The 25,618-nt window shown below is 37.2% G+C and overlaps 1 protein-coding gene across 1 annotated transcript in view; it reads left to right on the top strand.

The window, feature by feature from the left end:
* The window catches only part of INSC (inscuteable homolog (Drosophila)), a 113,802-nt gene that overhangs the window by 82,114 nt on the left and 6,070 nt on the right, over window positions 1-25,618 (top strand). The window contains exons 7-9 of the mRNA XM_014942087.1: window positions 8,533-8,704; window positions 10,782-10,960; window positions 23,985-24,051. Coding sequence (XP_014797573.1) covers window positions 8,533-8,704; window positions 10,782-10,960; window positions 23,985-24,051 — 418 coding nt within the window. The remainder of the gene's footprint in view (window positions 1-8,532; window positions 8,705-10,781; window positions 10,961-23,984; window positions 24,052-25,618) is intronic.

Genomic DNA, 25,618 nt, shown 5'->3' with positions numbered 1-25,618 from the left:
TTTTTCCATCTAAATTAACCAGAGAAGATCCTGGGCTATTGAAGCTGGAATCTGCTCAGTAGGTAAATTCCATTTCAGAGAGTTCGGATGTGATTTTCTGATATGAGATCAGTATATGAAAATAAACCTGACTAGCAAATACGATTCTGAATGCAGATTGGAACTGCCCCTGTATCAAAGCACTATGCTGTAGCTATTTTTGCTTGCTGAACAAAGAATCTCTATTGAAAGTGCAACCAAATATGAGGCTTTGTTCCTCCTTCAATGCAGCATTCAAACACAACTTATCTTTAAATGTATGTTTGTTATCCTCAATAACGATGCTCGTATATGTTGAGACCTGGTAAGGCAGCAAACAACGTAGAGTAGAAGAAAAATAAAAATTCAGCTCATAAAAATATTCAGTTTTGTCAGCCTCTTAGCATTGTCCTTTTTTCTTCTAATATAGAATCAATATAGCAACTGTAACCAAAGAGCAGTACTGGGAGGTGTTAATGGAGAGAAAAACCTCTGAGATCATTTTACCTGATGGCTCATCGTAGACCTCTGACTGCTCATAAAGATTCCGTGCAAACAACTGATCTTGAACTTAGATTTCTTATGCTTAAAGCGATTCTGAAATTATTTTATTGCCACTGCAGTCATAGAAATAAATCAATGTTTGTAGGAGACCCAAGGAGATTTTCCTAACTGTCAAGAGGGGAATCTTAGGACCAAATAGCTTGAGTCTGCTGTAGCCAGTAAAGTTCCATCAATTTTCACCAGATGAAAACTGCTACTTTTTAAATTTTTTAAAATTCTTGTTTGAATAAGGGTAGCAATTTCCTCTGTTGCTATTACAACATGAATGGACTCTTACTGAGTTGCTCACTAAAAGTTTTATAGCTAAAGTGCTGTGAGTGTTTTCATTATAAATGGCTATCATAAAGCTCTATAACTTGCTTGTAAAAATTCTCTGCTAATAAAAATCTGGCACATACAAGGTTGGTTCTAGATCTAGTTTATTTAAATTAATTTATTAAAATAATTGAACAGCTAGTGTGAAATAATGAATGTAGCAAACAATTATAGTAATGCTTTATGTTTTTCTTAAAAGCAACAAAAATTTTTAGAAAGAACAAAATGGGTGAAACACCGAGTCAGTTTTGGCAATTATATGAATTTAGACATAACATTTTTCTGAATAAGTTGCTGTATATATTTAATAGATTCTATTAGAGAAATGGCCTCCTGTTGTTTGGTGTGTTTAATTAGTGTACAAGTAATTGAAATACTGTAGAGGCCTTGCATTTCAGAGACTGGGTATTCTTTAGGCTTAACTGACTGACACTATTGACAGGAGAAATGTCTGCAAGAAAATTGTTTGCATAGGATCTGTTTCTGAATGCATATGCAGAATCTCATATTTAAAGTAGCAGTAAAAAAAAAGCAAGATCCTGTGCTATCTCCATTGCTCGCTCACTGTCTCTACCTTTCTAATGTAACTCTTTACTTTCTGCTGTGGGGTTTCCATTGTCATACTCTGAGCATAGTGCAGGGTTATGTTTGTTTCTAACCTCATGTGTAATGACCTGTTCAAGGATTTTAATCTGATGAGAGAAGTTGTATGTGAAATTAGAGTCATAATAATAAGTTCTTTTATTAAATATAAGTTCTTTAACTCTTTAGCATAATCATGTTAAGATTTTTAAAGTATTGACTTAAACACATCCAGAATTCTAGCAGGAAGACTATCAGATACTTTTCCTGAGAGAAGAAAGGCACTATGAAGAGTTAGATTAGCTGATAATGACTGATTCTCTGGCCATGACCTCCATGCTGCTCTTTTTTTTGGATAGAGACACTTTCTCATTATTGTAACAGATGAAGAGGGTCCTCTAAAATTGTGGTATGCATAGGGTTGGTTTTTTTTCTCATGAAGAGGTACGCTAACAGACACTCCTTGAAAATAAAACCCATGGTGTCACACCAAAACCTAAATTATACAAAGTAATCAAACATGTTGAAAGAGTGTTCATGTTTTTAAATCCCAGACACCAGGTGTTTGAGAATACGCCCTCACGCAATGAAGTGTCTGTGACATTATTTATTTAAAACTAGGTGATCGGAGCATGTTTTTTTCAGTGAGCACATCTCATTTTCTGGAGTGCCCTGCTATGCATAACCCTGGAGCCCCTGTTTGTTTATAGGAATAGTTGAGGTGGGTTTTTTTTTTTTTTTCCTTCTTTCTCAGACTATGATCCCCCAGGGTAAATAAAAATGAGGACTATGTGAAAACTACTAATGTATGGTCTTTCCCTAATTCAGACTTCAGGTCCCAGTATCTTGTTCAGCATTCTTATATAACACATGACAGTTCCTCTCATCTTGTTGCCGAGTCCTTTTTGTATCGATGTGGCTTCATTTTAATGAAATTCAGATCCCAAAGTATAATATATAAAGCCTTATCCATTATTTAAAAGAAACAAGCATACACTTTATGGAATTTGTAATGCAGATATCGAGAAAATCCTACAAATAGGAATAGATTCCTGTAACTTAAAAACAAGCCAGTATATCCAGCCCTCCAAAATGTAGGGCAAAAGAATCTGAGAAGCAGTTGGCTTCTGTCATGTGTCACACAACTTGAAGAATTTAATCTCTAACTTTATCATATATGAACACATATAGTTCTCCCCTACTCTTGTGTATTCCTGAGATTACAGGCAACACAGTCATTATTGTGATTGTCTTTTAGCTGTGACAGAATAGGAGAAAAAGAATGTAACAAATGCTGAGTAAAAAGGCCATTGTAAATATTTGGGTTTTTTTTCCAAGCCACCGTACTTCTTTGTGCTCAGCAGTTTTCATTTTGTTTTGTCAATACATCCCAATTCTATAAACTCCAACAGTGGTTGAGTAGAAGGATCTGTGCTACGGATGACTTTTACACAACTGCAAGTGATTTCCTTTGCAATCTCTTCTTTGTAGCCACTCAGCACTACCCTGTACAATGGAGGCATGTGAGGAGTAGACCAGGAAAGTTGGCTGGTTCAACTATATTTGTAGGATAGCTTGAAGCGATGTAAACTGTGACTTATGGGAGTAGGAATATGTGAGCTGCTAGACTAATAGCACTGCAGTTTCTGCTTTATTGTATCAACTACAGAAATAATGCTTTAAAAGACTGTCTTACCCTTCCTAACAGTCCTCATAACTGACAGAGCTCAAACTCAGCTTTTCACTTATTCTTGAAACGAACACCAGAAAGAATTCTGGATGTTGATCTTACTGATTTTGTCCATCCTGTCTGTAAAATTACTTATTCTCTACTACTTCTTTGACAAACACTTGTACTTTTTATCTGCAACAAGCTTAGAGCATCTCTGAGTGCCAAAGAATTCTGTAAAATTACTTATTCTCTACTACTTCTTTGACAAGCACTTGTACTTTTTATCTGCAACAAGCTTAGATCTCTGAGTGCCAAAGAGCATGCACTGTGAGGTGACTGCTTGACTGCTTTCCCTAGGTTTTGTAGGGAGAAAAGTTTTACACACTGTTTATCCTTTCACTCCTAGTCAGCCCAGAATAAGGAACTTGTTATTTCATCTTGCTCTGCAGTTTATTTCTTCCTGCAGTATGGCTACAAGGTTGCTACTTAGGTATTACCAGGTTTAACACATCTTTCAAGCTGATAGAGCCAACTGTCTCCTCTTTTTTTTTGAGAGAGAGAGAAAAGTTTGACTGCATTCTGAAGGAGGGAAGTTTAAAAGGGAAGTTTTAGTTGAAATTGCCATGAACCAAAGCACCCACTCGCATCCAATTTGGACACAAAGCTCAGGTTATTGCCAGCAGTTTTAAAGCGACTGAGATGGGAACCATTTATTCATCCCTGCACTATTCTGTAGAGTACACAATATGGTTTATAGATTAGATCCCATGTCCACTAATGTACAGCAGTAGTTATTAAAATCATTGCAGTTTTGTTCCCTGGTCACTGCTGCTGCCATGGAATTGCTGCAGTAGCTTTGATTACTTGGAATAGTATTTGTGGACATTTTAATGGCATCACTCCATTAATATATCATCTTACTTTAAAAATAGCTGACCAAATCTTGATCTGGTATAAATCAGCACAGTTCTCAGTGGAGCTAAGGCAGTTTTTTTCTGCAGAGCACTTGGCAGAGCAATGGTTCAAACAGGAAAGATCACTGTGTGCAAGCTAGAATACTTCTGTCCTTTTTGCTTGTTCTCTTTCAGTATAGAAATCTTCTTTCAGAAGAAGACTTTTAGGCCTTCTACAGGCGCAGAATACATTACAGAAGTTGACATAGGATATACCTCAGCCTTGATGATCAGCAACTCATTTCATGAGTAACAACTCTTCAAACTAACAGTGTATGGATTCTGTTGGATGACATTTCCAACGGAGTTGCAGAATAGTGAAGTGACTTCATGGGTCATTCCATGGTCTCGGGAGTGAAGTAGCTTGTGTTCAAAGAATTCTGAGCATGGGAATAAAACGTTTTCTGAATATGGTAATTTTTCCTTCCTTCTCTGTCTCCTTCTTCCTCATCCCATAAATTTTAATGTGCTTGGGTTTTTATCCAGCTATGCAGTTTATATGTACTCTGTTAATGTTCATGTCTTCACCTATATAGTTAACCTGTCCTAGCTTCAAGTCGGAGGTGCTAATACACAATGTGTGAAAGGATAAAACAACCACAACTCTGATCTATCAGTTCTTGACTGTTTGATGCAGCCTCTGCTTTTGAAATTCTCCTCTACCCTCCCAGGAAGGCTGAGACAATGTTTAAGAGGTGATCCCTTTGTGATTTTATTTCCACATTTGCTGTATTATATCTGGAGCTCAACTTTTCCCTTCCATTCTTCCTTTAAAACTGCTTTGTAACCTGCTAGTCCTGCTTACCAGAAGCACCCAGTTGTAGGCTGATTGTGTTATCCATGGATTTGACAGTGGGAAATCAGCCAGTAGCCTCTAAGGCTTTCCAATTTCAGCAAGATGACTTGGGAGATCAATTTAGGGAATGCAAAAAAAAAGCTTTGAGAAAGTATACCAATGTGCAGAGATCATCTGAGTGTTAAGAGTGGGCAAAGAGGAATGTTAGAGAAAGTCATAGTATGAGAAAAGGCATTCAGCAGCATTTTATACAAATGAAGACAGACATTATTAAAAAGAAGGCAATGCCTCTTTGTTCACAGAGCAGCATGGAAAGCCTGCCTTGAACCTCCTCATGAAAAGGAAAGTTAATACTGTTGTGTGTAATATTCCAAATCATGAAGTCATTAATGCAATTCATCCCAAGTTCTGTATTGGTATCTTTAACAGATGGCTAGTTTTATTTAGTATTTTTAGGAGGAAGAACAGGTATACTGAAGAAAGGACTGCTAAAGAGCTCATTCATTCCTGTTGCAGAGAAAAAATATTTCCTTTCAGAAAACTTGATCTATGCGGTAAGGCAGTCACGTATTTATTTTGTCACTTGGACTAAGTTTCCATAACGGGGCTATGCTCATAAGAATTGAAGTTCCTGGCATTTTTCCAGTTATCAATATTGAAATATTAGTGATCAAGCATTTACTGAATGCCATTCCTCAAATGCAGGGTCTCCACAGCATCTTGTTGCATTCATGGAATTCATTTGTTTGCATTATCTGGCTAACTGGTTCTTTTTGTATTGCCAAGGTGATGAACAGATTTGACATTTAGCTGATTACTTCACCAAAATTAAACAGAAAACAGGGCAGCCATCCAAAGTTCCTTTCAGTGTGAAAGCTAATTATAAAAATGCTTTGAGCAGCAATTTCTTTTTGGATGTTAAAGTGCTTTTATTAGATTGTTCCCCTGTCATTTAAAAATTTATTGCTAGACACTTACAAATGGGGTTGCCTGCTGGAGTAGAATTATTTTATTTTATTTTCTATATTTAAGATGGAAGAAAAAAGTGTCTAGAGAAATTTTAGGCTGAATTTGTTAGTATTTTACATGATTCTGAATAGACAGGAGAATAACTAGTGCTGGCTTTCATGGATCCAAAGTATGTATTTTATCTTTATAAATAACAACATAAATAACAAATAAAAACCTATATCCACTTCTGTTTGCAAATCAGCAACTCCTATTTCCAAAAACAATTACTTGGCAAATACAAATAGTCAAACATGTAATTTAAAAGTTAAGTACTGCCCTTGTATTGTTAGAAGCTTGTATTTTATAGTGTAGATATAAACAATTAGTGGTGATTGAAAAATCTAACCATGTGCTTTTACCTGCCTTTGATAAGCTCTTACTTGTTCTGAAATAGCATAAAACTACTCTAAAGTGATTTTGTCAAGGTCATTGAATAGGAGTTGGCCAAGTGAATTTTAACCAGTAAATCTAGCTGAAGAGTGCTGTATCCTGTTATCAGATCTTAGAAGAAGTTTTTTGTGAAGTACTTTTTGAATGCCTTGGAATATTTTTAACTTTTTATACTGACTGTTGTTATTAGCATCCTTCGGACCCTAGACAAGGTGTGATCTGGGGAGGCTTCAAGGTGACAAAGTTGGGGGGTTTTGCATATGATATTGTCTAGCACACTTTGCCTACTAAATCATCTTGTGAGGACATATATTAATTCTTGACACTGAGATCTATTAATATACCTTGAAGCCGAGTGAATTATGTGAATCTGCTGTTTCAAGCTGCAGAATTCTGCCATAACTAGGAGGAAATATTTTGCTGTAGGTAGATTAATGTTGAAAGCTTGTCAAGAAAAAGTTTAATGTTGAAAATTTATTCTTCCTCTTCTTGCCAGTACTTGAGCTTCTTCTATGCTAAGTCCCATTTGTAATCTGAGGAAAAATAGACATATAATTTCTTTTGTATTTATCTATGTTATTAGAGTCCCAATGATATAGTCTACTGCCTATTAAAAAGTGTGTCCCAATGAATGATCTTCCAGAGGGTAATTTTTGCTCCCATCAATCTGAGAGCTTTTCTTGTAAAATATAGTAACTGTCAGTGTGTATCAAATAATTTAATTCATGCCCATTGCAGAATAAGTAATTAAGATAATCCAACATTCTGTATTAATAAATAACAGAAATGCGAATAAGAGATTTGCTAAATACCTTCTGGAAGATAATGGATAGGAATTAATGTGCATGTTCTGAGGAAGTGTTGAATAGACAGAATGCAGCCTGAACAACACACCTAAGATAGAGTCTTGGTAAGTGCACAACACAAATCTGGGTTTGTTTTTGTTTGACTGTTAAAGTATGTTTTAGTGCTAAGCCTTTATAAGTCCTCTTTGTATCTATAAACTGTCCAAGAAACATACAAGGCAATTGAGCCCACACTTTTCCAGAACTTCGAATAAATAAATAGATAAGGTCAGTTTTTAAAATAGTTACTCATTGAAATTTCTAAAAGCTCTGATCATTTGTAAACTGTCTCTATAGTTGCATTATTTTCACTTATGTAAAGATTTTAATTAATGCATTTATGTGGATTTGACATAGACATGTCCATAATTAATTACATAAATCTTCATGCTCTGTCTCCTATAAGTCCATCTACCTATTTGACAACATGATGAGTCATTCAGGTGTATGTTAAACAGGGGGAGAAAGGTACTCCTGTTAATTTGAAAGTTCACAGATTATGACCTTGCCTACAGAGAACCTTCCTTTGCTGGGTTTGGTTGTTAACAGATGATAGGTTTTTGCAGTTTAAGCTGTCCCATTGACTATGCTTTGTTGTAGTCTTTCATTGCATCAATTTCACTGAATTTCACTGAATTTTTAGAGTTGGAAGGGACCATAGAGATCATCTAGTCCAACTCCCCTGCTGAAGCCTATATTGCCTATATAAGGTGTGCATATGTGATATATCTGCCTAAACTGTGTAAGTTTAGAACACTTAAGACCCTCTAAAAGCATAAACCTATGTACATTTTACTTATTTTTCTGTTCCTATTCCAAGTAAGCAAGGGGTATACAGACCTAGCTTTAATGTGAGAGTTGTGCGAGCTCATCAAGTGCAGTTTGGCCAGGGCCTCTCCTTAACAGTATTTCTTGATCCTGCAATAGTTTCGTGACAAATTCAGAAAAAGGTGACCAAAAAAAAATGTCTCTGAAGAAATTACTGCATACCCAGGCTCGGGTCTCACACTGGGACACACTCAGACAAGAGCATAAGTGAGGCTGTGGCACGGTAGCTGTTAGCATTTGCTTTCCAGAGCTTATTTTTGGATTAATGTTTAACTTCAGACAGCTGTCAGAACGGACTTGTTTGCTTGACCAAATCAATTCCACCGAAACATTAAGGGAGAAGGAGATGTAAGACTTCTTGCTGGTCAACAACTTTTATGCTGAACTCATTTGTATTTGCTGAATTGAAACTCCTTATGTCCTAAGTTCCACAAAGTTTAAGTCATTTTTGAAAATAAACTGAGTGGTTTAGCCAAGAAAAGAGAACTGTAAACCCATCTTTGGTTGCAAAAGTATTTCCTGAGTATTTCCAAACCTACACCTATTGTTTTTCCATAGGTTGATGGGATACTGTGCCTGGCTGACATTCTTACTGATAATACCCATTCTGAGGCCACTCATGCAGAAGCAGCGGCTGTAATTGCACAGATCACATCTCCACATCTCACATTCACTCAGCATCTCAGCAGCTTTCTGGAAAATATGGAAGAAATTGTAACAGCACTTGTCAGTAAGTTCTTTTTGGGACTTCTGAGTCTTTCCAGTTAAAATGACATCTTGGGGTAGGACTCCCTTTCATTAGAAATATTCCCTGAGTAATGTTTACCATTCTTTCCTTAACAGATAAACAAACTCAGTAATTTTTAATTTGGAATCAGGGCATTCTATTATTACATAGTATTTTTTAGTCCAGTCCATATTTGAATGGAATTTATGCATATTTGTCAAAATAATATCTGTGTGAAATTCTACTATTAGAGCTACAGAAAAGACTCAGTAAAGTATCCTCTTGTCTCATGTTTTTCTGTAGTTTCCAATATCAGTTTCCAATAGCTGCTAACCCCTATGCCCACTGTATTGGCTAAACTTCCTAGAACTCAAGCTCACCACTGCGTCTACGTTTGTATGATATTTCAGAGGAAAAGTACAGTATATTATAATCTATGGGCATTGTTACAAGAAAAAAAAGTATCTGTCTTTCTTGTCTAGGCCTCTGATCCATGGTAAAAAGAGGCAAAGGTAACAGCAAACTTTTCCTTAACATGGGTCAGTGAGGACACTTTAGGAAAAATAAGATGGTATTTCTCATGACTTTCTGAAGAGAGGAATCCTTTATTTCTGGCACTGTGCTCCATCCCTCTCAAATACCAGAAGCTTTCAGTAAAGCATTGTCTTCCTCTCTCTGATCTGGAAACTCAGGATTTCCCAGAGCTTCACGTCAGAGAGTACAGTTTGGGTATCTATTTTGATTTCTCATACATCAATACATCTGGCTATTTCTCTAATGAGTTTAATTAGTTAAATTAACTGAGTTACAGTTAAAACTACAGCACTTCAATTTTTATACATGTTTGTTTTGTTTTGTTTTGTAATAGAACAAAAAAAGAGTATAGTAGTGCCAGTGCTTGAGGATTCTGCAGTGGCTGGGAATTAGCTGAGATGTGTTTAGGCATTCATTGATCTGCCCAAACAGAACTAGTGCTGCAGAAATCAAGGAAACAATTTATTCCTGATGATCAGACTATCCAGCAACAAATATTGAAAGCTCTGCCCTGAACCAGCCCTGAATCCAGTGGGTGGAATTAACCTGTGCTGAGCTTGGTTCTGCTCTAGCTAGACTGCTAGAGGCATCTGACCTGACTTATTTCAGGTGATTTTCCAGGTTATTACAATGTACCATAGCCAAGGGACAATCTGAGCTGCCTATCCAGAAGATACTAGCAGGTGGACCATATCCCTGATCTTCACTGTTTAAGTTCCACAGGAATTTTAGTAGTATATGCTCTGCCCAATAAATGTGGGCATTAAAAATAGAACATGTATAACTTTGGAAGAGTCCTTTCACTAATCACATGCCAGTTTCCTTGTAATATTTATAACTCAGTAATTGAATTACTGTAATACGTTTAATTTTTAAACCATGCTGAAATCCACTTGCTAGGTGATTCAGATCTTAGTTAAAATACATGTGTGCAAGGAATTAAAAGGGAGCTGTGTCTTCAGCACTTCTTATCGAAGCTGTAAAATATGCAGGATAATCTTTGACTATAGAGAAATAGGTTTATAGATAGGCAATATGTATATGTACTTTGTTCTAAAGAATAGGATATATAGCAGAATTATTCTCTTATGGGTTAGTTACTGTGAGCCTTCTGCCTCCTGCATTTCATTTTATTTAGTTATATCAAGCTTTATGTTGAACAACATTCAGTGGAATATTCCCTGTACAATGGTATACTAGGTAGACCATCTCATTAATTAGATGTGAGTTAGAAACACTTGGTGTTTAGCTTCATATTTACCATCTTTCCCTGCTTTTGTGGTTCAAATTAATGTGCATTCATTTGAATAGCATTAATATCGCCTATAGAGCACCCTAACAATGTGACATATTATATAACTGACAAAATTAAGATGATTTTCTTTATTTTGTTTTGTTTTTTATCTTCGTAATTATGAACTTGGTCTTACATACTAAGATTACTAATGCAAGTTGTAGATGCTTAAGTACTGCTTTGAAACACCTAGCCCTGTTTTTTTTGCAAGGAAGGGATGACTTTTATTCAAGTTATTTTCTGCATTCCTAGAACTGTGCCAAGAAGCCTCGTCTGGGGAAGTTTTCCTGCTGGCTTCAGCAGCTCTTGCCAACATTACTTTCTTTGATACCATGGCTTGTGAAATACTGCTCCAGTTAAATGCCATGAAGATTCTTCTAGCAGCATGTGCAGACAAACACATAGTGGATACTCCATATTCCCGAGATCAGGTGAGCAGTTTCTCAGCAAGATGCTGTCTGAGAGCATTTGTATCAAAGTCAACTGATTTCAGCTCTATGGGGTTTTTTTTTATATATAGTCAAATATAAATTGCTTTCATGTCTTCAGTTCTTGGTTCTTTTCAATATATGGCTCTTTCTTTATCTGCTTCTGTCCCTTTTTATTATAAGCATTATGAAATATGACAGCTTTTAATGTGAGTTTGAAAAAAAAAACAAAAGAAAAAAGTGATGTTCCAGATTTCTAAGATACTAGAATATTTTTTTTTTTTGTCATGAAGATGGCCAAACAGTGACACAGAGGCCCAGAGAGGCTATGGAATCTCTATCTTTGGAAGTATTCAAAACTTGACTGGACAGTGCTTTGAAGCAAACAAGATATATATGGAGACTGAAGCCTAATATACAATTGTCAGTTCAAAGATGAATTAGCTCCAAAAGCTGACTAAGGATCTGATTCCCAGCCCATTGACGTTGGTAGGCTTTGGAACAAGTCCTAGATTGTTTGCAAATTTTACTGGTGAATATGGCTCAGCCCATTGACGTTGGTAGGCTTTGGAACAAGTCCTAACTGCGTGGTAGATTCTTTGCAAATTTTACTGGTGAATATGGCTGGTGTACTTTTGGATTTCCCTTTCTTTTTCACCAGTTTTTCTAGTAAAGGGACAGAAAATTCTGAGTTTGTTATAATGCACAGATGAAGCCAGAAAGAATTCTGTAGTTCCTCTCAGGTACTGCCAAGCAATGGAAGTGTTGCAGAAGCACTGCTTATTTGGCATCTCGGGTTGAATTTCTCCTCGGCAGAGTAATAAATATGAGGCTTGAGGGTTTCAGTAGCTAAGGGATGGAAGTTGCTGGTCAGCTCTGTTAACCTACTTCTGTTTATGAGACACTGTGAATACAACTAACTAAAAGTTCATAATTCAGGTCTTACAAGCCCATTCCCATCCCACCCTGAAGTAGCCAAAAGGTGATTTATGGTAGACTTGGGATCTGCACTGCCACAGAAAAATCTGAGTACCCTTCAACAGGAGCCAGGCCATGAAAATCAAGGCACAAGGACCTTAGACACTGATTATTTGTGTTCTAGAGGGGTTACAGGGCTGCTTTAGCTTACATTAAGAGCACTCAGAAGCTTTCCAGCTCAGCAGTGTTTCTGAAAAGATGGAGTTAAGCTGTAATTACTATATTTCTCTTTGGGCAAAGTCAAGGACATCAGCTGTGGTGTTTGACATGGCTGTATACTATTATTACATATGTAAAATTCTTCAAGGTCTTTTTTTATTCCTCCTGTACGCTCTCATAGTTTTGATTTCCTTATTTATTTATGCCCTCATCTTAATTCTGCAGTCAGCTGTGGATTTGCAGTTTGCTCTGCAGGTAGCATAGCAAGCCCCTTCTTTGTATGAGGAAGGCAGACATTTAAAGAAGTATATATATGACTTTATTAGGTAACAGTCTAGTTCCAGGCCTTTTGCAGCTTGCAGGACATCTCATTAGCTAGAGGAACAGAGGACTGAACAGCTTCCTTCCAAGAACTGAGGAGATTTCATCCCTAATAACCCCTTACATTCCTTCTTGGAGTGAAAAACCAGATCAGAAAGGTGTGATGTTTTCTGTGGTGTGCTGCAGGAAGTTTCTGAGCTGAGTCCTTGTTATTTCTGCAGCAATGGGGACTATGAAATCCTGCCTTGTGTTGCTCTGTCACTGAGCACCCGGTGCTCGGGTGGAATCAGTGCTGCTCATCTTGTCTTTAACAGTGTTTTCTGTGGTGTGCTGCAGGAAGTTTCTGAGCTGAGTCCTTGTTATTTCTGCAGCAATGGGGACTATGAGATCCTGCCTTGTGTTGCTCTGTCACTGAGCACCCGGTGCTCGGGTGGAATCAGTGCTGCTCATCTTGTCTTTAAGAGCTGCCCGTGTTGCTAGTCACACAGTTTTGGTTATGCAACAGGCTTAAGATAAGTCTTCCTTTCAATTCCTGAACAAGTGTGTTTTTGAGTAGATTGCTTACCTTTCAAAAGTGTACTTGTGTCACTGTTTTGGGGGAAGGGCGAGAAGAGTGTCTGCCAATTATGACAGTTTTATGGAATATTTTGCTTTTTAGTTGTTGCAATGAGGAAAGCAGACTCAGAGAGAAAAATAACACTACAACACTGAATTTTATAAGGGTATTCTACATTACCATTTTGTCTTTTGAATATATGTTTTAATTCCTTTTAGGTACATAATATAGTTACTAACTTTTCCTATTATATATACTATTTTGTCCCAGCCAGTAGCCATTTGCCCAAGTACAAGTAGATTAAAATTGAGTACGGTTGGAAATTTTTTGATTCAAAGTTATATTTTGGAATATGCAACCACTGTGGAATACATTTTTATGGACTAATGTCCATTTTGAATGATCAAGTCATCCCAGCCTGTAAAATAGAGGAATTAGAATTAAACTATACTAAATGTTGAAACAATTAAAGTAAGAATAAGGAATGAAATAGGAAATACAGCAAAATATGGTCTAATTATCATAAAATGTTATAAAACAGCCCCTCAAACTTAAATGCCCTCTTTTTCATGCAGGACTTCAAGTAACAGTTATCCTACAGAAAACTGCGCAGTGTTTCTAAATGCATTGCTACTGCAGCATTAATGCTGATTTAAGAAAATTGCAATTTGCCAAAATAGACTGAAGCGTGCTCACTGTAAGCCAAAAATGGGAGAAAGATGGCTGAAATGCAAGAAAGGAACAGTGAGTTGTGTTTTCATTTGTGCCATTTTATCTCATGTTAAAGTCCCAGTATGTCCTTCTATACAATCTTTCTAAGGACTTTCTAGCACTGATTAGTTATCACCCTCCGTGACAGTACAAATATTATACTGGGCAGTATAACATTCTGCCCAGAAGTTGGATATCAGATGGATGTGTTTCCTGTAGAAAGTATTTTTCTGCTGAAGCACCTCTAGAAGTGTTCTGTCTTTTGACTTCTGGGAAGCTTTTGTATGCAAATGGTAACAAACCTTTCCTGCCTTCACTGTCTGAAAACCAATCTCCTCCCTCTACCATTTCCCAGGCAGCGTTAGATTAGGTCAGGTAAGAAACCTAGAACTGAGTGCTGGGGTTAATGATGAACAAGATAATAATTGTTCATTTTATAGCAGCTTGTATTGCTTCTGCAACCAGCAGTATTACATGGAGATTGCTTAATTTTATAACAAAATATTTCATATAAGAACCACCAGATAAAGCGATAATTTCCAGATGCTTTAGCCTCTACTTTTGGGTCAAAATGGATATGAATATGCCGTGTGCTTTTTCTTGCTGCAGATACTTATTTTCTGGATAGCAGGGTTTTTTTACTTCAAGGGAGCATCAAAATATTCTTTCAGAAGGGTTCATGCCTAAAATCAGCAGTGTAATGTGTAGAGTCAGATGTCTTAATGGAGTTTAAGCACTGTCAGAAGGCTTTAGCCAAAACCGTTATCATTCAGAGCCATCTTTACTTTAACCATCATCTTAGACTCTACACAGAAAAATATGAAATATGTATGTTTGTGCACAGTATGTTTATATATAATAATTTTTTTCTCTCTGCATTCCCACTTGTCTCTTCAGTGTTGCTAGGATTCTCACCTTACCTGTGAAGTTGTGGAGGTACAGTCTAACAGCTTCTGATCTTCTGTTATTTAGGCAGACAAAGAATTAATGTGCAGTGAAAACATCAATTTTAAAGTGGTTATTTCTAGGTCTAAAATCAGTAAATTATGTTTCAAAAAAGTTTGAGGTGGAAAAAGGCTTTTACGTTGGAAGGAGAAAATGGAAACAGTTGCTGCTTTTTTTCTGCTAAATTTTTTCCTGTTTTCTTGATGGGAGATGCTGCAGGCTGCGAAGTTAAGGCTTTCTGTCTCATTTAGGATTTTAAACCCTTAATAAAATTTATTCTTCCTCTAGGTTCCAGATCCTTTTCTCTGCTTTTCTGTTTTTTTCAGAGCATTTGCGTTTTCCTTTTGTTGCCTTTTCCCCCCTTTTTTCTCCTACGTGGGAGATTGAAAGGTCAAAAGGAGAGCAGAGATAGATGTTACTTTAGCGTAAAGAAGTTTTGATTTTTAAATGATGTATAATAGTCAGTGAAAGACTTTGAGAGCAGTGTTTTTAATGAGAATATTAGCAGGTCTTTTAGATATTATTTCAAAACCCCTGCCTGGATGAACGGGACTTGCAGTACTACTTCTCAGTCTGAGTTTCTGGGAAATTTATTACTCCATGCCAACTGCTTTTTTTTTATCATTGTTCTCATGAAGACTCTAGGATTCCTGACTCCATTTTGTAAAATTGCTGACCAAATCTTTGTATATGTATGGAAGCCACTATGGACTATCAAGAACTGGGAGCTTGAAGCAGAGTTTGAGCAACGTAGCCCATGTTAGGAGCCGGTCTTCTTTACATCTGACAAGTATTAGACAAAACCATTGCTGGTCAGGGGGAAGGCAGTTGATGAAGAGTCCTTTTTAAAGCTCTCTTCTTGGAGCAAAATAAGTATGGAAGGTGGAGGTTCCTGTCCTGGTTGGATCAGAAGAGAAATACCCCTTCCTTCCCTTTGTGGGTGTCTGTTTTTGTCAGTTAGGTTGACGGTTGGACAAGATGATCTTTAAGGTCCCTTCCAACCTAGAAGATTCTGTGATTCCACTGCTGAGCTATCAGCTGGTCTTTCCCAGAGAAGAAATGTAGGTGGTACTCTGGGACTCAGTCACCTGTGGTATGTTACACAAACAGCCAGTGACAGGGTCAGGAACAAAGCTTGGTGGTCTGCCTCTGTCAGGTCTGACTTCAGTGGGCCTGAGCTTCCTGTCTAGTTTTTGAAAATTGCTTTCAAGATCTGCTGCAATTAATATTTAACAGTCCCAAATGGTTCAACTGCATGCTCACACGTCCTCTCTGCAGTTCAACACTCTTTTGTACATTTACATATTGCAGGTAAAATACAACACAAAGTCTTTACATAAGGACAACTAGGTCATAGAAGGGTATCTGGAGAATAAGTCTTATGAGGAGAGGCTGAGGGAGCTGGGGGTGTTCAGCCTGGAGAAGAGGAGGCTGAGGGGAGACCTTATTGCTCTCTCCAACTCCCTGAAAGGAGGGTGTAGAGAGGTGGGGGTCGGTCTCTTCTCCCAAGTCACAGGCGACAGGACGAGAGGAAATGGCCTCAAGTTGCGCCAGGGGATTGGAATGGGCTGCCCAGGGAGGGGGTTGAGGCACCATCCCTGGAGGTGTTCAAAAGACAGGTTGATGTAGTGCTGGGAGGTCTGGTTTAGTGATGATGTTCCTTCTTTGTTGTGTGGGTGTCTATTTTTGTCAGTTAGGTTGATGGTTGGACAAGATGATCTTTAAGGTCCCTTCCAACCTAGAAGATTCTGTGATTCTGTGATCTGCACAGTTTTCTTGCACACGTCTCTGTTAATATCCAGCTCTGACGTTAGTATAATGATGACTAAGCATGTGGTTAGAATTGCCTTCCCTCTCAGAGTTCTGGCAGCAAACTGTGGTTGGTAAACTATATACTAAAATTGTGTGATCCTCTCCAGTATTGACTAGGTCACACTGAGAAGACACGTTTTCAACTAATATAGCTAGAAAGAGAGGTGATAAATTACATAATGAAGTTATTTTAAAAACCTCAAGAAATGAAACAAGAAACAAGACTGCCAGTAACAGATGCAAAATTGAAAATTAGGCCAAAAGTCACATGACTGGATCCAAACTTTAACCATTCCATTATATAATTGATATTCTATTTAGTTTTCTGTGGAAGACTGTAATTGCTTCCTTGATGTCCTTTATTTTTAAGAAGACTGTAATTGCTTCCTTGATGTCCTTTCTTTATTTTTAGCTGGTTATCTCTGTCTTTGCATATACATTTGAACAATAGAAAAATGTAAGTAACAGTATTGACTGGCGTTGTGTGATCAGTGTTCTGAATTGTTACATTTCAGGGGTCCAACACTGATTCTCCCTCTTAAACACTAAATCTTTTTGAGATGAGATGCCTGTTTAGTCACAGTTCCGCCTTTCTTATTTAGATTTGATGCAGGATAAGACAATGTGCTCCAACTTGTAAAGCAAGAGGTTTAGTTGGAAGAATAAAATCTCAGCTCAGCTGAAGAACTCTGCTAGCTTAGAATTTTGCTAGCTTAGCACAGTGAGGTTTTTATTCCTGGGATCAATTCCTAAGATTGCTGCTGCTCTGATTTTGAAGCAGCAATTTAACTTCTCTGCATTTTTGTTTAATCATCTGTAAAGTTGGGTAGACATTGCACTTAGTGTAAAGTCTCTAGAGGAAAGATGCTATGTCAGCACAATTCATTGCAGTTTTTATTTTCTGCCCTTGCCTGCCAGGTTCACAGTACAATCAGGCTAGTGCTGGGCTGTTTACTGCAGAAACTATAAACAACAGACTTTGCTGCAGGCTATACCAATCATAAAGCTGTAAGCCAGAGATGGTTATGTATGCATTTTGCTGCGTTCGTCATCTTTTTATCTTCCGTCCTTCAGGAAATGAGATAGCAGATTTTGAACAGCCTCTGAGTTTTGCCACTGATTTTTTTTCCAAAACAGAATCACCACACAGGTGAAGGTTGTGGTTTCAGTCTTGGTTCTGAACAGGTGAGCTCAAAACCAGTGTTTCTACAGATTACAGTTTCTTGTTTCTTCTTCCTCCTCAAGTAGAACACTATGACCTTCTAGGATAGGCAGCAGAAATTACCTATTGACCACTCTGCTTGAGTTAGTGGCAGTTGAATTACCTCTCTGTGCTTTCTGCCTCCTCTAAATCAGGAGTAATTAATTTTCCTCCCAAATACTCAAACCCCTATTTCAATTACACAAGCTAGAAAAGTAAAGTTGTTTCCTACAACTATACATTGGCTTATGCCAAATTGTGCTCCGTTCTAGGGAGACCAGATGTCTTAGGTGTCTTCAGCTGATTGAGTCAGTTTTAAAATCAAAGAAGCTTTCTAGTACCATGAAGGAATGGAGATGATTTGCCCCACCCCCGCCTCAATTTTCATCTGAAAGACAGAAAACTGTGGCCTTAGAAGTGAGAGAGGGGATACACTCTATCTCCATCACTATTTTAGAGTCATAAGACCTGGTTTATGGGACATTGCCTATTCACTATGTGACCCATGCAAGATGCATTTCCTATGTGCTTCTTGAAAACAAAAAATATGAGAATCTGGTTATTCTGACTATTCCTTAGCTAGATTAGTCAGCATTATAAAGTAAAGTAAATAAAAATAAAGATATCCTTCATTCCAAAGGGTAAGAGTCCTTTAGGTTTAGTCTCTGTTGCTCTGCTTCAGCCTTCCAAGATTATAGTTCCCTGGCAGAGTCTCAGAGAAAACCTAGACTTCACAAGCAGACCCCGTCTCTAATTGCTACTATTATTTTATGGGATGTTTGTCTCTTCCAATCATCTACTTATCTAGGTGTATTTACTTCTCTGTTTTCAGGAAGAAAACTGAATTCCCAACCACAAAAACGGCTATCAGAAGCAATGGGAATTAAGTTTTCTATTTTAAGCAATATAATGTCCTAGAGAATATTTCTAGAGATTTCCTAGCAAAGTTTTTTCTCCCAATAAATAGCATTGTGAAAGGTTTTCCTACCTAGACTTGATGCAATGCCTGTTCTTCATCCCTGCTGTATGTACTCTTCTGCTATGTCCTTGTGGATTGATCTTGAATTGTGAAGTTCAGATGTTTTTAATTTACATTCAGAAACAAAGACTCCACCTTGCTTCTGAATTAGTTGTCAGATGCCCCTTTCTTTCTAAAGATGGTATCTGGAACTTTCCAGACACGGTCTGATTTATCCTTATGTCATTTGTTTAAATGAATTACAAAATACTCTTATAATATGTAGAAAAAATAATTTTACTTAGAAATGTATCAGTCTTAAAGGAGTAAATAACTGAGAGAATTAGCAATTCTATATGGATCTACTTTGCCACTCAATTAAATTACTTGCTAATTCTCATTTTGAGCTTGTGTCTTTCTATTTATGTTGAGACTATCAATAAAAGCTTACTTAATAGATAATACTATAAAAAATAAAAGGCACACTTAATAAAGGTATATTAATGTCCCATCTTTCACCTCTGTAGACACTTCCCCTTCCCCCAAGTCAGGTAAGTGACCCTCAAATGTGGAAGATATTGCCCCTTTAACAGGCTAAAACGTGTGCTTTCATCTTCCAAATCCAATTGCATCTTTCTTCCTGAGTAGCTTGTTTCACAATAACGTGAAACACTTTTAGATCATCTTAAATCTCTCATTAAGGGAAAGTTATCAAAGAAGCTTTCTGTTTCTTATGTGCTCTTTAGGTTTAAACCGCTTTGTTACCTAAACATTTGAGATTTGCACTCCTGGTGTATATATCTTAGTTTATAACAAAGCATTTTCATCTAGTTTTCACTTTTGCAATAAACCTCCATTACCTTTATGCACTGGTTAACAAGCATTAGTGAGCAGTTGTTTAAAAGAAAAAGTGCTATTACACTGTTAGTGATTACATTTTTTTTAGCAACAGGATTTTCAAGCTGACTGTTGTTCTTCAAAATGTTTTGAACAAAACTATTTTAAAGATTCTCAATTAACTTAATTTAAAGGCTCATATTTTCTCAAATTTAAATCAGTCTTGACAACTGAAATTCCTATGGTTCAGTGCAAAGCAGACTACAGAACTGAAATGGAAGTTTCATTATTCATAAATTCATTATGTGTGAAAGGCTGGGTGAGCGGAAGGAAACTATGTGGAACTAAAAACACTTCTCAAATTATAAAAACAGATTTTTTTGACTAGAGTAACCAATAAGATCAACACTGCCAATCTTACAATAACGGATGATATTGTCACTACAGAGGGGTATCTGTTTACTACCTGTTTACTTGCCTATAGAAATAGAGATTTTTAGTTAGGTTTCAGATTAATTTCCAGGGCAACTGCAAGACTAGCAACATGATGCTGTACTGACATTTAAAAAGTATGAAATATCTATTATTTTTCAGTTTATTTATTAAATAGAGATTTTTTTCCACGGATCTAAAAGGCAGACCTGTGCCCCACATATATCCCTGCATACTTAGTTTACCAAAAAATCATTTAAATGTGAACTTTCAAAGCTTCTTGATTCGGGGTATGTTTTTTTAAGCTCTGAAAGTTAGCTCCTTAGTCTTTTAGTCTAGTGAAAAGTCTTACTAGTCCCAGTGGAAGTATCTTCACGTTAATATTTTGATCAGTTGGTGCCTTTTCAAAAGGTGCTAAAACATGTGCTGGTCTGAGAATTCAGAATTCTCTTCCTGGCATTTTGCTTTTCACTGTTTCCCACTGCTACGTGGTTTAGGTGTGTAGCACATAGCACATAGTAACAGGTAGGTGGTAAACGCAGGAATAAACCCCAGACACATTTCCTTTGCTTGTTTTTAGCAGTGTAAATCATGTGACACTGACTTCAGTAATTCAGCTTTCATCTGGTGGAAAACAAATTTAACTGAATTTTTTTAGAGTTGGAAGGGACCATAGAGATCATCTAGTCCAACTCCCCTGCTGAAGCAGGATTGCCTAGATGTATTAGTTCAATATTGTTTTTTCTATTTTTCTGTGGTGTTCATTACTACAGGGGTTTTAGGAGTGCTAGTTCCCTCAGAGAAAGCTGCAGTCACCATGTCTATCAGAGTCCTGACATAGAGAAGAGAAGCACCTGCAACTTTTGATGGATCTGAATAAAGGAGACCAGAGTGTGGACTAGCCTGAGTCAGTCTGTTGGAGAGCTCTGCTAGAATACAGACATTGGAGATGCATAGATCAAGATCTAGCATTAAAGCTAGCATCAAGATCTGTTTCATTAAAAAATTCCACATATGATGAAGCCAGTTCATTTTTTATTTTTTTTATTCCCTCTGGAAAATCTCTGTCAGTCTTTGCTTAACAGCACTTCTGCAGATCCCATGTGTCAAGATGTCAGTAGGGTACTGGAATTTTTGGGTGGCTTTAGCACAGACTTTCTGCATGGTATGATACCGCTGGCCAATGATCACAGCTCATTGTCTCCTGTCTTCAGGATGTCTTCTTTTTTATACTTCAAGCTGATTACAAGTTCATTGTATGGTTTAGGAATACAGAAAAATTGCAAGAATCACAATTTGTCTGAGATGCCAGTCCTTCATAATTTTGGAGTGTAATGTTTTACGAGAAATGTCTTGAACAGTTAATGAAATTCATACTAAATATTGCAGGTTTTATACTTCAAGCTGATTACAAGTTCATTGTATGGTTTAGGAATACAGAAAAATTGCAAGAATCATAATTTGTCTGAGATGCCAGTCCTTCATAATTTTGGAGTGTAATGTTTTACAAGAAATGTCTTGAACATGAAATTCATACTAAATATTGCAGTTGAAGAGTAGAGATTCCATGTTAAATATTTTTAAGTCTTTCAATTCTTTCAAAATTATTTCAATTCTGAAAGAGGTTTTGATATCTATTTTTTTTCAGTAATTTTCATCTATTTTCCTGATGGAACTTAGGCTTGGCCAGTCACTTTTATCTATATCTGTTTGTGCGCTCCATGTCTCACAATAAAATCTGAACTGGTTTGCTCATTCAACAGGACTTCAGAGTTATTTTTGAGAGACTGCCTAAGGCTTTATGAAATTTGGAGACAGATAATGGGAAACGAGAGACTAAGATAAAGACTGCAGCATGAGCCTATGTATCATTATACCAAAAAAAATCCACAGTGGGTGAAAAGTTCTGTTTATGGTTTTTGATCAACTCTAAATCCAAAAGAAACGAGACTTCATTAATACCAGTACTCACAGAAGTGTTGCTTTTCAAAGCAAATTGAGTCTACATTTAAGTTTGTGTTTTCCTCTGGAGAGTTTTCATCTTTAGTTTTAAACTTCCTGGAACTTTTGTCTCTATTACAGAGGAATTTTTGTGTAAGCTGTATGTATACTGAATTTTAAAATAGGCAGGTATAGGAGAAATATAGCATTTGAAGCCAACTCTTTATTCAGCTTGCTTATGATGTGTTTATATGATGCTATTTCGTGTTACGTTGTATATATCACAGGAAAATGTGAATTTTTGGGGGAAAGAAAAACCTATCCATATGGAGTGAGGTAATCTATAGTTTAACTGCCTTTCAAGTCCTAAGATTTTAAAAGATAATATAGGTAGAACTTGATGGTTATTGATGATAAGGGGCCTTGATAAACCCCTCTGGAGAAGGTTACATATAACCCATTAGTCTAGTTCATAAATACATTGCAAAATATAGGGGACCACATAATCAATGCAAAGGAAGTACAGATATAACGTCAAATAATTTTTGGTGTCAAAAGATACACACAAAATATTTTTATGTATGAAAATACTTATTAGACAAAATAACTTGAAGGAGTGGAATAATTGGCACATATTCAAATTGTGGTTAATTGAATTCTTCATCTGTGGCTTACAGAGCCACATGGGGTACAGATTCTGCATAGAGGAAGCAATTTTCATTAACAGGATATAATTTAGAATGAGAAAACATATACACTCTGCCTGAAACACAGTTAATAATTAATATGGAATAAATACATAGACATATATTGAGTTACCATATTTCTACCTGTCACTCTCTAGAGTTTCAGTAACTCATTTGCATCCTAAGTAAGTATATTTATTCAGAGAGATGACACTGTAACACTACCTTCAAAAGTGGAAGACCTTTATGTCACAGCATCGAAAATGAGTCATCCTTGTTATTAAAATGGCAAAGTGAGATCAGAATGGTGATTTGATCTCATGCCTACTTACATCTAAGAAGTTTGCTTGTTTGTGAACTGACAGTGTACCGTTAAAAAGCCGATTGCCAATTGTTAAATTGATCATTATTTTTGACAATGATCAGTTTTTCTCAACTAGAACAGAGAAAATTATAACCTCTTAAGAAAGACTATTATTTCTATTTTGTATTCTAATGCTCTGTAACATTTATTATTTGGGCTTTCAAATATGCTGTTAATATTGAGGTTTGTTTGCATGCAGGAAGCAAGTTATTTGAAGGATAAAGTAATAAAGAATATCTTGCAGTATGTAAGAGAGGAAGTTTATGATGTCAATGGGGGATTGAGAGTCAACAGCTCCACCTGCCCCATGCTCTGTCAATGGCTTGCTGCATCACTTGAAGCAAGCTGAGTTACACCTAATCTTGAAAAAAGTTAGTGCTATTTTGGATAAGAAATTCTGTAAATCAGGATCTCAAAACGTGATTCTGGTGGTCCAAAACCTAATCTTGGCCTTGGCTCAGGAAAGGTATAAACGGAATTTTAAATCCAGCTCATTTTGGGGCGGTGTTTTGACATGCACACAACTTAACGGTTGCAATAAAACTGTAAAGTATTCCTTATATATTTCTTTGAATCTAGGCCCAAAACTCCAAATCCATTGTGAGGATTTCCTAACATTTTAGCTGAACCCTGAAGAAGAAAGATAGCAATAACTTAGTGCTACTGAATGTGCTGTTCTTAGCCTTCACTCTGAGCTCTGCCTGAGCTGGAGCGTGCCTACAGGATTGGTGCCTGAGGGTGGGCAGCTCCTGACTGAATTCTTTGTAGTACTCCAGGGTTTTTTTGGTTGGTTGGTTGGTTTTTCTAAATTTTTATCTGACTCTTTCTACCAGTTTGACCACTGAACAAATCTGCCGCATAGATCTCTATATGACAGACTTAGATGCATGAGCATAGGAATGTGAGAAAAAGAGATTTTAGTTTTCTTGTGGTCTGGGTTTCAGTTAGTGGCTATAGGTAAGATAAAGACCCCTAAGGAATCACAAAGGTGGGAAAAGACAAGAATGCTTTTTAATTTTATTGAGTTTGCCAGATTCTGCCATCCTAATATTATAAACCACAGTGCTATTTAATATTACTGAATTGTAGAGCTATAGTTCATATTTCCTTCTCTTTTTAATAACAGGTGGTAACAATATTGGCAAACATGTCTGTCTTGGACCAGTGTGCTTCAGAAATCATTCAAGGAAATGGTATGTATTTTAGCTGAATTATATTCTGTATTTGTTTGTGGAGAAAATGGGTAGATGGGAAAGAAGTGATTGCAAGCTAAAGGAGAAAGGCTTCATGAATAATACTTCATTTTGCATCCAGTCTTTGCTGGATATTGCACATTGCTGCAGGGTGCAAAACAAGTCCTTGGGGCGGTTCTGTGTAGGTGAAATAAATTAGCACTGCTTTAGAAAACTTTGCATGTATGACCATGTTGCTGATGTTCTGCATACGTGTGACTTACTCATAGACACAAAGCAAGGTAGTATAAAGTGTTTCAACAACCTTTATTCCGGTAATTGCATTATATAAGTTGTAATTCTTACACATTGAAAGACATCATCTGATATTGAGCTATGCATACCAGCAGGTACTCAGAAATATTATAAATTTTGAAGTATTATGGTTTTTTTTACTATACTGGCAGCTGCCAGGTTTTTTCCATGTTATGTGGGAGATATTAAATTACAGTGAAGCTTCACAAATATTGCTTTTTCTGTCCTAGGAACGTCCCTTCCACAGTTTTGAAATTAAGGTTTGGATAGGAATAGTTTGAGTTTGCATCCATTTGAATCTCAGACGTGGCTGATTAGAGGTGGGAGGAGTTTTAGAAAGCATATACGTAGAAGTGGGTCTTGAAATAGAATTGGCCAATTCTTATGTAATATTGGACTTAGATGTTTCTTATTTTTCAGTGAAAAATATGACTGGCAAGGGTCAAGCACAACTAATTTGCTTGATGTGATCCATGTGTGCACAGAGGTAGTGTGCTTTTGATGTCCTTGCTAGGGTGGATAGGTGTTGAAGTTTAAGACCAAATGACAAATGTGGAGGTTGAATGGATCCGGATAGTGAATCAATTAAATCACAGGTATATGCAATTTTACAAATTACCTGTCCCATGCAGTAGTCAGTACAGTCAGGGGGAGGAGCAAGGCAGGTTGGCATAGTGGTTTCTTATATGACCTCCTTGTTGCACGGGAGGGATGGGGCAGTCACAGAGAGAAGTTTGTCAGGTGGTTACCGCCATGCTCCTGGTCTAAGTTTCCTGTGTTCCTGGAAGTTGAAGATGTGGTCCTGGACATCTTGGTGCAAGTGTGCCTTCCTTGTGTGGGGCTTTCCTACCCAGAGGCTTTTTTAGAAACTCTTGGTAAGACCCTCACATTTCCCAGGATTTTGTGTGTCTGTAATTATAGGATTGGGTAGAGAATAATCATAGAATCATAGAATTGCCCAGGCCGGAAGGGACCTCCAAAGGCCATCTAGTCCGACCCCCCCGCAGTCAGCAGGGACACCCCCAACTAGACCAGGTTGCCCAGGGCCTCCTCAAGCCTCTCCTTGAATATCTCCAGGGAAGGGGCCTCAACCACCTCCCTGGGCAACCTGTTCCAGTGCTCCACCACCCTCACAGTGAAGAACCCTCTCCTCATCTCCAGCCTAAATCTGTTCCCCTCCAGCTTGAAGCCATTGCCCCTCGTCCTGTCACTACAGGCCTTTCTAAACAGGCTCTCCCCCGCCTTCCTGTAGGCTCCCTTCAGGTACTGGAAG

Source organism: Calidris pugnax, unplaced genomic scaffold, assembly GCF_001431845.1.
Source record: "Calidris pugnax isolate Ruff unplaced genomic scaffold, ASM143184v1 scaffold112, whole genome shotgun sequence".
Lineage (NCBI taxonomy): Eukaryota > Metazoa > Chordata > Aves > Charadriiformes > Scolopacidae > Calidris > Calidris pugnax.
The sequence above is the reverse complement of the archived record's forward strand: the minus strand, read 5'-3'. Positions and strand labels throughout refer to the sequence as shown.